Source organism: Dromiciops gliroides, chromosome 6, assembly GCF_019393635.1.
Source record: "Dromiciops gliroides isolate mDroGli1 chromosome 6, mDroGli1.pri, whole genome shotgun sequence".
Classification (NCBI taxonomy): domain Eukaryota; kingdom Metazoa; phylum Chordata; class Mammalia; order Microbiotheria; family Microbiotheriidae; genus Dromiciops; species Dromiciops gliroides.
Genome location: NC_057866.1, coordinates 188,564,862 through 188,577,386, shown reverse-complemented (window position 1 = coordinate 188,577,386; position 12,525 = coordinate 188,564,862). Strand labels below are relative to the sequence as shown.

Sequence of the window (12,525 nt, the reverse complement as noted above, 5' to 3'; positions counted from 1 at the left end):
TTTTGCCAAGAACAGGACAGGAGACAAAGAAATGGGTTGTTATATTACAACATGAGTGTCTTCTGATAGTATGAATTGTTTGAGAGGCAAGGTGACATAGTAGGGAGAGTCCACAGAGTTAAAAAGACCTGTGTTCAAATCCTGTTTCTGATACATACCAGTTCTGTAACTGGGCAAGTCAGTCAGTTAGTAAGCATTTATCAAATGCCTATTTGGTACGAGGTGCAGCTAGGTGGCCCAGTCAATAGAGTGCTGGGCCAGGAATCAGGAAGACCTGAGTTCAAATCTAGTCTTCAATACTTACTAGCTGTGTGACCCTGGGCAAGTCATTTAACCCCGTTTGCCTTAGTTTCCTCATCTGTAAAACGAGCTGGAGAAGGAAATAACAACCCCCTCCAGAAAACCCCAAATGGGGTGATGAAGTATCAAAAACAACTGAAACACTGAACAAAAACAATGCAAAGAAAGTCAAAAGACAATCCCTGTTCTCCAGGAGTTCACTGTCTAGTGGGGGAAGATAATATGTAAAGAATTATATATGAACAAGATATTTGCAAGATAAATTGGAGATAATCAGCTGAGGGAAGGCCCTCTGGCATTAAGGAGAAGAGGGAAAGTCTTCTTGCAGAAGGTGAGTGTTTATTTGGGACTTGAAGGGAAGCCAAAGGAAGCCTGGGATAGGGTTGGGGTTGGGTGTGTGGAGAGGAGCTGGGAGAGAATTCCAGGTATGGGGGGCAAATTAAAATGGCTAGTCAGTCAGGAGACTGCAGGGAACAACCAGTGGGCCAAGGTCTCTAGACTGCAGAGTATTAGGGGTGGGAACTATAAAATGTAAGAAGAGAGGAAAGAGGAGGTAGCTAGGTGGCGCAGAGGATAGAGCACCGGCCCTGGAGTCAGGAGGGCCTGAGTTCAAATCTAACCTCAGACACTTGACACTTACTAGCTGTGTGACCCCGGGCGAGTCACTTAACCCTCATTGCCTTGCCCCCCCCCCCAATCTATGTTGATATGATTGATGATAGTTTAAATGCAACCAAGGGAACTGATGAGATCATCACATCAAATAGTATAAGGGGGAGAAGAGGGCAGAAAACAAAGCCTTAAGGGACACCTACGGTTAATGGGCATGTCCTGCATGAAGGAAGATCTAGCAAAGGAGACTAGGAAGGAGTGGTCAGACAGGTAGGAGAAGAACTAGGAGAGAGAAAAATATGGAGAGAAGAGTATCCTATAATATCAAGGAGAAGAGGTTAATCCATAGTGTCAGAGGCAGCAGAGATGTTCCAGGGGATGAGAATTGAGAACAGTCCATTAGGTTTGGCAATTAAGAGATCACTTGTAACTCTGGAGGCAACAATTTCAGTCGCGTGATGAAAAGCCGGAGGTGAGAGGAAAGGATATGGAGGTATGTATCAGCTGTGGAAAGCCTCAAAGAGTTTAGCCAAGAAAGGGAGAAGAGAGACAAGATGATCACTAACATGGAAGGAAGGATCAAGGATTTTGAGGATGGGGAAGACGTGGCCCTGTTTGTAGGCTGTTGGGAAGGAACCCGGAGAAGGGCTTGCAGATAAGTGAGAGGGTGGGAATTGATAATGGAGGCAATTTGCTTGAGAAGATACAATGGAATGGGATCCCTAGGGCAGGTCCGAGACAAGTCACTTAATCCTTCAGTGCCCCAGGCAATTCTCTAACAAGATAAAGGAACACATATTTAAACTGGAACTGGAGTGAGTTTCCACCGGGAGAATTCACCACATGAATGAAATCCCAGGTTGGGACCAAAAAACTCAAGCATGTATGAATGAGGCATAGTATATTCAGTTCACACATATCTTCCTATGCTTCTCTGTATTGTTCCTAGAGATAATTTCTTATGGCACAAAACATTTCCATTACGTTAAAATACCACAATGGATTTGTTTCCAAATGTCTGATGCCCTCTTGGATATGTCAGAGCAGGGATTTTCGTTTCTTGTATGGAGAAAACTAGGTGGCTTCCACTTTGGAAATTCTGTGATCCTGTGGAAATGTGATGGGTTTATTGTCCTAACTTTTTTTTTTAATTAGCAATATAACTAATATTTATTTAAATCCATCTCTGTTGGAAAATCTTACAAATCAAGAAAGTCTAATGCAGCAAACTTTAAAAAAAATTATCATTACTAAGAAAACCCGAATGAATATTAAATTCTCTTTACAGCTCAAGTATTTCTCTTTCAATCCTGAGCCTAGGAATTTTGACTAGAGCTGGCTGGGTAAATGACAGCTGCAGACCAGTGGGTAGGCTGCAGACTGGTAGGGTTCTCCTCCTCCCTCCCACCCCTTTCTCTCTTTCTCTGAGTTTTTTTTTTTTCTCCCTCCCCTTTTAAGCCTCTCTTTCATGTGTAGCCAAGTGAAAGACTCAGAGCAAAATATAAACTCTGGCTCAGCAGATCTTGGGGGCCTGGAGGCTGATGAGAGAGTTTAGAGGCCGGGAAGCAGCCTGGAAAGACAGCCTGCAGGCACAGGGCAGTAGGGCCCCAAGGCGGGCTTTGGCTCTCAGATCTTTCCGAGGAGATGGATGTGAAGATAGTGCCCTGGTGGGCTGTGATATATAGCGCCCCCAAGAATGGTGAAGGGGGGGCTATCCAAACCTAGGGTTGAAGAAGGACAAGGCATTTGTTTTCAGAATGGGTTCACCATTCATGCTTAATCATTGGCTGTCTCGGTTAGAATAAGGCCTTCCTCCCCCCTGAACTTTGTTGGGGTTTTTTGAAATTATAGAGCAGAATCCATTTTATTTAATGTGGGAAATGTTCCTTTGAGACCCTTGACAGAATCTGGCTTCTTGGATTCTGACTCTCAGGGTTTAATTGAAAAAGGAACATTGTGGGGAAATGGAGCCAGATGTTGGAGCGTGGGTTCTCATTCTGTGGCCTCTGTGATCCACTCTCTGTTTCAGGATTGATTTTTGTCATGCCCTCAATTGGCCAGCCAGAGGCAAATTATGGAGTGGCTAACAGTCACTAGAAGCACTTGAGCCCGGGGCCAAAGAGAATCCCAGTGCTGTGGTAATAAAAATATTATCCTCCAACATTTGTGCAATCAAGAACACTTAATACGTTTTTTGGAATAGTTCATCATTTGTCTTGGAAAAACAGGCCAACAGGCTCCAGGAGTGATTGTGTTCAGAGGATGAGCAGCAGACGTCAAATGTCACACCAGTTTAACAGAGGAAAACCAGGTTGTAGTTCTTTGTGTCCTTGCAGAAGTCCTTCAAAGATCAGTTCAGGAGGGAAAAGACCCTGTAAGGATAGTGAATGGGGGCTTGGAGGCTAGGAGACCTGGGTTCAAATCACACTATAGACACTTCCCAGTTGTGTGACCGTAATAACAATAACAACAACAAAAACAAAAACTCACTGTACTCACTGTCAGTAAAATACTAAGTACTTCTAGGAATAGTATCTGAGTTGTGATGAAGTAACCACACTTTCAGGGTATCATTGTGGCATAAATTCAGCTTCAGTTCCTCACCTGTATGATGAGGGTAGTAAATGTACTAGCCACCCACAGATTTGTTGTGGGCAAACTGGAAGAAGGGAGGGGAAATGCTTAATAAATAATTTGGGAATAATCTCTCTCTCTTTTTTCTGGACCACATCAGTCAGCTTCTACTTGTCAGCACCGTGCTAAGCACAGGGGTTACTTATAACAAAGCACCAAAAAACAAAACAAAACAAAAAAACCCCTGCTTGAAAGCAGCTCACAGTCCAATTGGAGAGGGAACTTGCAAACAAGATATATATGTGTGTATATATATATGTATATATAGTATGTATATATACATATATGTATATATACATATGTGTATATATACATGTGTGTGTATATGTATGTATATATATATATATGAGAAGGAAGGCACCAAGATTAAGGTTTCTTGCAGAAGTTGGGGACTTTAGCTGGCATGGAGGACAGCTAGGGAAAATGCTTGGATTTGGGAGAGGGAGTGTCTTATGTCAAGAACAATAAGGAGGCCAGTGTCACTGAATTGCAGATTTCCTTGATAGGATGACCATTGAAAAAAAACACAACACGCTGTGCCAGCAATGATTGGCAGCTGTTCCATAGTTATCAGTCTTACTCCTTTTTAGTCATGTCCGAAAAGTCTAATATACGTCTGTGTATTTATTTGAGAGGCATGTTTTTGTATAAAGTAGGCCAGACAGAACTAATTATGATGGAGAGGGATTGGAGGAACTGGCCATAAGGTTGAACAATGTTACTCGTGACTACTTTTGAGAAAGATTTTAACTTAATTTCCTTTAGTCTTGTGTAATAACCCTATTGAAATGAGCTATGACCACATCTGGAATATCACCTGCTATTTAAATAATGTTTGACAGCGAATTTCTGATTTTTTTCTGAAATCAATCATATCTGAAATCTGTATGGTTTTTGTTTTGTTTTTTGGTGGGGTGAGGCAATTGGGGTTAAATGACTTGCCCAGAGTCACACAGCTAGTAAGTGTCAAGTGTCTGAGGCTGCATTCGAACTCAAGTCCTCCTGAATGTAGGACCAGTGCTCTATCCACTGCACCACCTAGCTGCCCCTATGTTTTAAAATGCTAAGTACTTCTAGGAATATTGTCTGAGTTGTGATGAAGTAAACATATTTCCAGGGTGACATTGTGGCATAAATTCCTTCAGGACAGAACTTCATGTTGAGATGCTATGCTTGGTGGTAGACATATGCAACATAGTCAACAGTTAGTCAGTAAGCATTTAGTAAGCACCTACCATCTTATCAGGCATTGTGCTAAATGCTGGGGATACAAAAGTTGTTCTATGTTAAGATCAAAACTGCCTTATTGATGACAGTTACAAGAATCTACAGGAAATCCGCAATATTTGAAAACTTGTCTTCTGCCGCAGATTTTGTTGTACCCTCTGACGAAAAAGAAAAAGAACTGGGTTCTAACTTGCCCCTAGGGACTATTTTCCTACCTACCATTTGTGGACACAATCAGAGGCAGAATTTTACAGAGGAAAGAACACCGGATTTGGCATTCTAGGACCTGGGTGTGAATCAAAGCTCAGCTCCTTCTCTGTTCCTCATCAGTAAAATGAAATGGTGGGATTCGGTGGCCTCCAAGGCCCCTTAAGCTGTAGATCTATGATCCCATGAAGGCATAGGGTAGGATTATATCTATCTCCACATTTCTACACCTGTATCTTCTCAAGTTGTAGCCTTTGTGTCATGGCATTGTCTCTGTCATCAGACTGCTCTGACCGTCTCTTAAATCCTATTCTAGAAAAAACTAAGGACACGAAAGAATGAGTCACTGGATTGTTCTTGTTCTTCATTCTTTGTTTTTGAAGAGGACTAATGACATCATGGGGTGATATCTTGACTTGCAGGTGAATTGGATTTAAGTGAGGCAGAGTTGCACAAAGTCATGGCCTCACTTTCTCTTCTGGAGGAATCAAAGTCCTGTGACAAAACAAAAGTCAGGATGACTGACAATAGATTGGGATACAATGGGTGACATCTTTGATGTCTGAGCAAGCTCTAAGTGCCTGCTTCAGCCTCCTTCATGGTCGTGGGAGCAAATTGTTCTCGTCTGCCCATTCTGCTGGGGAAGTCTTCTTGTGCTTGGGGTAGACACTCCCCTAACTCACTGACAGGTTTGAGGTCTGTCTGTTACCTTCAACCTGGTTTAGCCCATCTGCTGAGATGGTTTCACTCGGGTGTGGCCACTGGACATGCTGTAGCTTCTTGGAGCCACAGGTGAGAGTTGAGTGTCGGGTGGACACCCTGAAAAGGGCTTGGCAAGTACTCACACCAGAGGTACCATTCCTCCTTGAACACCCATACACCCCCACCAGATTAGGCCATTATCAGACAATGGAAGAATAATCAAATCAAATAAGAATGTCAAGTAAGAATGGTAGAATTTGTAGATTTACAGGAATAAGAACTCAAAGTGTGGTTTTATAGTGTTGGGCCTAAATTCAGGAAAAATCTGAGTTTTAATGCTACCTCAGATACTGGCCATGTGATCCTGGGTAAGACATCTAGTCTTTCTTAGCATCAGTTTCTTCATCTGCAAAATGAGGGTAATAATAGCACCCACCTCACAGGACTGTTGTAGATCAAATGAGGGAACATAAGGCATGTTTCAAATCTTAAATTGCTGTATAAATACTACCTATTCTTTTTCTTCTTGTTATTATTATTTTTGGTGAGGCAATTGGGGTTAAGTGACTTGCCCGGGGTCACACAGTTAGTAAGTGTCTGAGCTGAGATTTGAACTCAGAGTCCTCCTGACTCCAGGGCCAGTGCTTTATCCACTGCGCCACCTAGCTTTTCTTATCTGAAGCTATACTCCTGTGATCTAATATGACTGCAGAAGCAGGGTAAAGATAGGTCTGGACCTGTCATTTTATTGCTATGAGGTGTGGGAGGGGAAGGGGAATAAGCATCTACCTCCCACATGGATTAAAAAATGTACCCTCGTAAGAGATTACCTCTGTGATCTTGAGGAAATCCCATCCATCTCTATGGACATCATTTCCTTATCTGTAAAATGAGAGGAGTGGAATGGTTGATCTGTAAGGGTCTTTTGGCTCTAAGTCTTTTTCCTATGACTTGGGGGGAGGGTGCAGCTTTAGGAGTCTCACTGGACCTTAGGTAGAATCCGCCACAATGGAATCAGTGTATTGCTTTGGAAATAGAGGGAGATTTGAAGTCAGAGCAATTGGGTTCACATTTCCACTGTGCCTCCTATGGCCTTGGTGACTGCCCTTGGGCGAGCCACTCAGCCTTCGTGGAGGGTCTTGGTCGCCTCACTAGACTCAGTGACCACTCAGTGACCTCTCAGTTGCCTTTCAGCTCTAAGTCTATGATGCTGACTAATGGTGTTAGTATCTTTGGCTTTCTCCCATTGTTTTTAACTCTCACTAGCCAATTACAAGAACTCATGGGTAGGACCTAGCAGAAGGCCACTGTAGGCTAAAAAAAGTATCCACAGTCAGATCAGAGCTTGTACCACAGTTGCTCATGGGCTAGACAAGGGGACTCAGTCCAAGGATCTGGGAAGAGACCCAGCAGACTATGATACTGGACACCCCAAAACTATCAACTCTCTCTTTAATACTACATAGTAGTAAAATGAAAAATCTCCCTTGAAAGATTAGATTTTTTTTTTTCCCTTTCAAAGGTCTCTACAAATTAACGGTGATTTGTCATTTGTCCTCTGGGAAATTGGTGGCTAAGTAACAACGTTATAGGAATTATATTCCAGATTACCAAGCTAAACTTCTGAATTAGATCACCTCCTCTTGTGTTGCTTTGAGATTCTCATAGTCACTTATTTGGGTTGTTTACAAAATGGAGTCCTTTAAGCTGAAATTGTCTGTAGGGCACTACACGAGTGCGAAGCAGGCCATTAAAAGCCAGGAAACAGAAAGTGTCACTGATTGTGGCTTATCAGTGTCAAATGCTCACTTGTTAGGGAAATCTGACTTCCAAGATGCATATCGTCAGTGACTTGTGGAAGAGAGATCAGACGAGTTTTCCTTAGTCTTGGGAAGTCTGGAAGATGGATCTGATGTGTTTTTCTTAACCTTAGGAGGCAAAACTAAGATGAATAGGGAGTTTTGATTCAGTATGAAGAAAAACTTCCTAATGATTAGAGCTGTCCAGTTAGAAAGAACTGCCTTGGAAGATCTCAAATTCCCTGTCATCGGAAGAGAACCAACAGCTCGTTGGAGAATTTGTAGAGCAGATTTATGGTTCACATGTGAATGCAACTCGATGACCTCCAAGGTTTCTTTCCATCTAAGGCTTTGTGGTTCTCACTGTGGCTAAAGACCAAAGGATATCATATCAGTCTATTTTTTTTCAAGTCATCTGCCCTATTCAAATGTGAGCTCCCTGAGAGCAGAAACCGTATTTTTAAAATCTTTCTTTGCATCCCCAGTGGTTAGCACAGTGCTTAATAAATGCTCGTTGTCTGTTTGACCCACTTAACAGCTATAAAACGAATGAATCGTGCTTTTATATAATAGTAACAGCTAACATTTATATGGTCCTTTTTAAGGTTTCCAAAGTGTTTTACAAACATCTCATTTTATCCTTCCAATACTGTTGGGAAGTGAGTCTCAAACTGAGGCAGGCTAACTTGATTAGGGTCAAGTTAGAAACGAAATTTCTGAAGCTAAATTTGAATTCGTATCTTCCTGACTTCCATGATCAGGAGACAGCTAGATGGTATCGTAGATGAAACATTGGACCTTCCTTCAATCAGGAAGTCCTGAGTTCAAATCGCACCTTAGATACTTAGTAGCTGTGAGACCCTGGGCAACTTGCTTAGCTTATGTCTGCCCTTTAGTTTCCTCTTCTGTAAGAGGAGGAGAATAATAATACGCCCATGGTTATTGTAAGGATCAAATGAACTAATATTTGTTAAGCACTTTGTAAACCTTAAAGTGCTATATAAAGGGTTGCTATTATTTTTCATACAGCTATATTTTTGGTTTCAATGTTATTTATTGATATTGATTAGAGCTGTTAATATCAGCTCTAGTCAGTATTCTGTAATAGTATTTACCTATTATAAGAGTTTTATATGTGGGAGTCAGACTCAAAAATACATTTTCATGATCAGTGATCAAAACAAAAACTGTCATTGAAGTATAGCTAGCTTTGGAAATAGAAAGCTAGACAGAAGCATGTCTTGATTTGATTGTTGTTCTTAGATTACTTTGGCTGTCAGTCACATTTAAAATGTATCACTGACATAGGTGAGTTTCAGTCATTAGATTTTTGACTTCTTTCCTCAGAACTAAAAAATGTCTACTTCACTATAACTTTTTTTTAAAATTTGTGGGGCAATGAGGGTTAAGTGACTCGCCCAGGGTCATACAGCTAGTGTCAAGTGTCTGAGACCAGATTTGAACTCAGGTCCTCCTGAATCCAGGGCCAATGCTTTATCCACTGCGCCACCTAGCTGCCCCTCACTGTAACTTAAAAAAACGCTATTAATGAGCATTTCTATTTTCAGACTGTTTTTTTCTATGTTCTGTCATTAAAAACTCACAATTATGTTTTTCTTTCCTTTTAAGGGTGTTCCTCAGTTACCATGTGCCAAAGCATTGTACAGCTATGAGGGAAAAGAGCCAGGAGATCTGAACTTCACCAAGGGCGACATCATCATTTTGCGTCGACAAGTGGATGAAAATTGGTATCATGGAGAAGTCAATGGGATTCATGGATTTTTCCCCACTAACTTTGTGCAGATTATTAAACCTTTACCTCAGCCCCCTCCTCAGTGCAAAGCACTTTATGACTTTGAGGTGAGAGACAAGGAAGCTGACAAAGACTGTCTACCATTTGCAAAGGTAAACTTTCTTAAGCTGGACATTTCTTTTTGTTCATTTATTTGTTTTGAGTCACTGGGGTTAAGTGATTTGCCCAGGGTCACACTACTAGTTAGGTCAGATTTTTTTGGGGGGAGGGGTGAGGCAATTGGGGTTAAGTGACTTGCTCAGGGTCACACAGCCAGTAAGTGTTAAGTGTCTGAGGCCAGATTTTAACTCAGGTCCTCCTGACTCCAGAGCAGGTGCTCTATCCATTGTGTCACCTAGCTGCTCCTGGACATTTCTTTTTCTAAAAAGTTGTTGTTATTCTGCTTTTTTTTTTTTTTTTTGGCATTTTTATACCACTGTCATTTACTCTTAAACTGTTGAACCTTCCCTGTAATCCCTGCCCATAGCCCCTCACCCCCACCCCAAAAGAAGCCAGTTAAGCAAAGCTAATAGGCATCACCACTATATTTATCAGGGCATACACCATTCCACATCCATAGTCTTCCATCTCTCAACTGGGATTGGGAGGTGGGTTTTATCATCAGTTTTCTGGGACCACATGTGGTCATCACAGCTGATCAAAGCTCAGCTGTCTTTCAGTATTTGTTCTGTTTTCTCAACAAGGGTATGACTGAATGGGGTAGATTCACCCCCATTTTTACTTCCTTCTTACTTCCATGTTACTGCCATTTTATATGAATGCATGCCTAACTTTAAATATGATCTTAATTTTTAAAATTAATCAGCAATAGCAGCATGACATAATGAATAGAGCTGGCCTCAGAGTTTGGAAGACACATCCTGGGCTGTGTGATACTGAGTAAGACCCTTAACTTCCCAATGCCCCCAGGTGATTCTCTGCACTTCAGAACAGCTGACCACCTGCACTGGTAGATAGTTTCCTCGTAGTGAGTTCCAGTGAAATCACTTGTTATCATTTACCAAAAGTCATTTTGTTCATGGGGCAGTGGATAGAGCACTGGGTTTGCCCTTGTACATCATGGGTGCTTAATAATTGTTTCTTAACTGGGTGACTGACTAACTAAGATTCCATAAGCTAAAGTGGGTGGAGGTGGGAGTGGAGATGAATTGCAGTGGCCTGGATGTCTAACAGGCAGCCAGCTTCTTCACAAGGAAGTCACGGGGGAACAACAGAGTCTTCAATCTGTCTGAAAAACCATTGAACGAGACAGCATTTGATTCAGGAAAATTATGGATGCATACACAGACATACCTGTCATTGGGTTTTCATTCACATATTCTGAAATTGTCAAAGGGCACAAATTAAGTGACAAGTCTTCATTAGAATGGGGAGACATCATCATTTTGGTATTCCTGCAGGATGATGTCCTGACGGTGATTCGGAGAGTGGACGAGAATTGGGCTGAAGGAATGTTGTCCGACAAAATTGGGATATTCCCAATTTCCTACGTTGAGGTAAGTTAAGCTACAGCAACCTTGAGAAGACCAGTGATGGACTCAAGAAACAGACTGTGAAATTTCATTATTAGTCATGAGTCTTCTCTCTCTGCCTTCCCCAAAGAGTGAGCTGCATACTAACCTTATTTTACAGAGGGACCAATTATAAGACACAAATAAATGATGAGAGTTAAGTTAGATCTCAGGACAAATATGGAGCAATTCCTGACTCCTGCTTTCCTATGATTTTTTGTTTGTTTGTTTGGTTTTGTTTTTTTTTTTTTGCTGGGCAATGAGGGTTAAGTGACTTTCCCAGGGTCACACAGCTAGTAAGTGTCAAGTGTCTGAGTCCGGATTTGAACTCAGGTACTCCTGAATCCAGGGCCAGTGCTTTATCCACTGCACCACCTAGCTGCCCCAAACTCCTGCCTTCCCTATGATTGCTGAACACTGAAATTTCATATGCTTCTTTTTTCAAAATTTATTATTTATTTTTTAAGCATTCTTTTTTTAAATTTTGAGTTCCAATTTCTCTTCCTCCCATCCCTTCCCCCACCCACTGAACAGGCAAGAAATATGATGTCAATTATACATATAAAATCATGCAAAACATATTTCCATATATTAGCCATATTGCAAATATATATATATGTGTGTGTGTGTGTGTGTGTGTATATATATATATATATATATATATATTTATAAAGAAAAGTGAGAAAGTTATACTTCTCTTTGCACTGAGTTCACCAGTTCTCTCTCTGGAGGTAGATAGCATTTTTTTCATCATGAGTCCTTTGGAATTGTCTTGGGTCACCGTATTGATCAGAGTAGCCAAATCTTTCACAGTTGATCCTTGTTAAAACATTTCTTCTACTGTACTCAGCGATCTCCTGGTTCTTCTCATTTCACTTTGCATCAGTTCATATAGGCCTTCCCATGTTTTTCTGAAACCATTGTCCTTGTCATTTGTTGTTCAACCCCTACATTTTTATGGATAAGAAAACTGAGAGGCCAGAGAGAGAAGACCCCTAATGTGTATCATAGTAGGATTTTAAGACTTAGAACGGGTAGAGTCCATAGAAATGATCCAGTACTATGCCTTCATTTTCAAAATGAGGAAAAGAAGAAGAGAGATCGCCTTTTCAAGGTCATCTAGATAGTATGTAGGAGAGCTGGGTTTAAACACAGTTGTATTTTTATTCCCAGGACTCAACATAGTGCCTGGTAAACAGTAAGCACTTAATAAATGCTTTTTCTAATCCAGTGTTTTTACTCCCTACTGCCTGGTCAAATATATGATAGGAGCAGGGTAATCCTAAGAGTCTAGGGTCTGAGCCATGCTGGGATGCTTATTGTTTGATGAAATGAGTGATGGTAGAAATTTCAGGAGTGTGGCTGTTTTGGAAGCTACTGTGTGAGCTGAAGCCTTCAGGAGAACTGCAAATTAAGGACTGTTATGGGTCAGGCCTGGCTCAAGCTGATTGGATGGTTCAGGCTCTGGATTGAAGTGAAATTAGATACGTGTAGACTCTATAACCTTTAAAACAAGGAAGGTCGCTCAATAATGGCATAGAAAGGATATTCAGCAAAGATACAGTGTTAGTTCATTTAGGTGCAGCTCTCCTTATCTCTTCATTTGGCACAGTGGCATATCTGTATATTGATTGAGATCTTCCTGGCCTGAGGAACACTGACTCCTCATGCCTTGGACTTTTGTGCTTTAGGCAACCAGGAAACTATGTCAACTATTTTA

At 41.3% G+C, this 12,525-nt stretch overlaps 1 protein-coding gene across 1 annotated transcript in view; it reads left to right on the top strand.

The window, feature by feature from the left end:
• The window catches only part of SH3RF1 (SH3 domain containing ring finger 1), a 219,394-nt gene that overhangs the window by 133,881 nt on the left and 72,988 nt on the right, over positions 1-12,525 (top strand). Inside the window, exons 3-4 of the mRNA XM_043972654.1 lie at positions 9,111-9,386; positions 10,695-10,790. Coding sequence (XP_043828589.1) covers positions 9,111-9,386; positions 10,695-10,790 — 372 coding nt within the window. The remainder of the gene's footprint in view (positions 1-9,110; positions 9,387-10,694; positions 10,791-12,525) is intronic.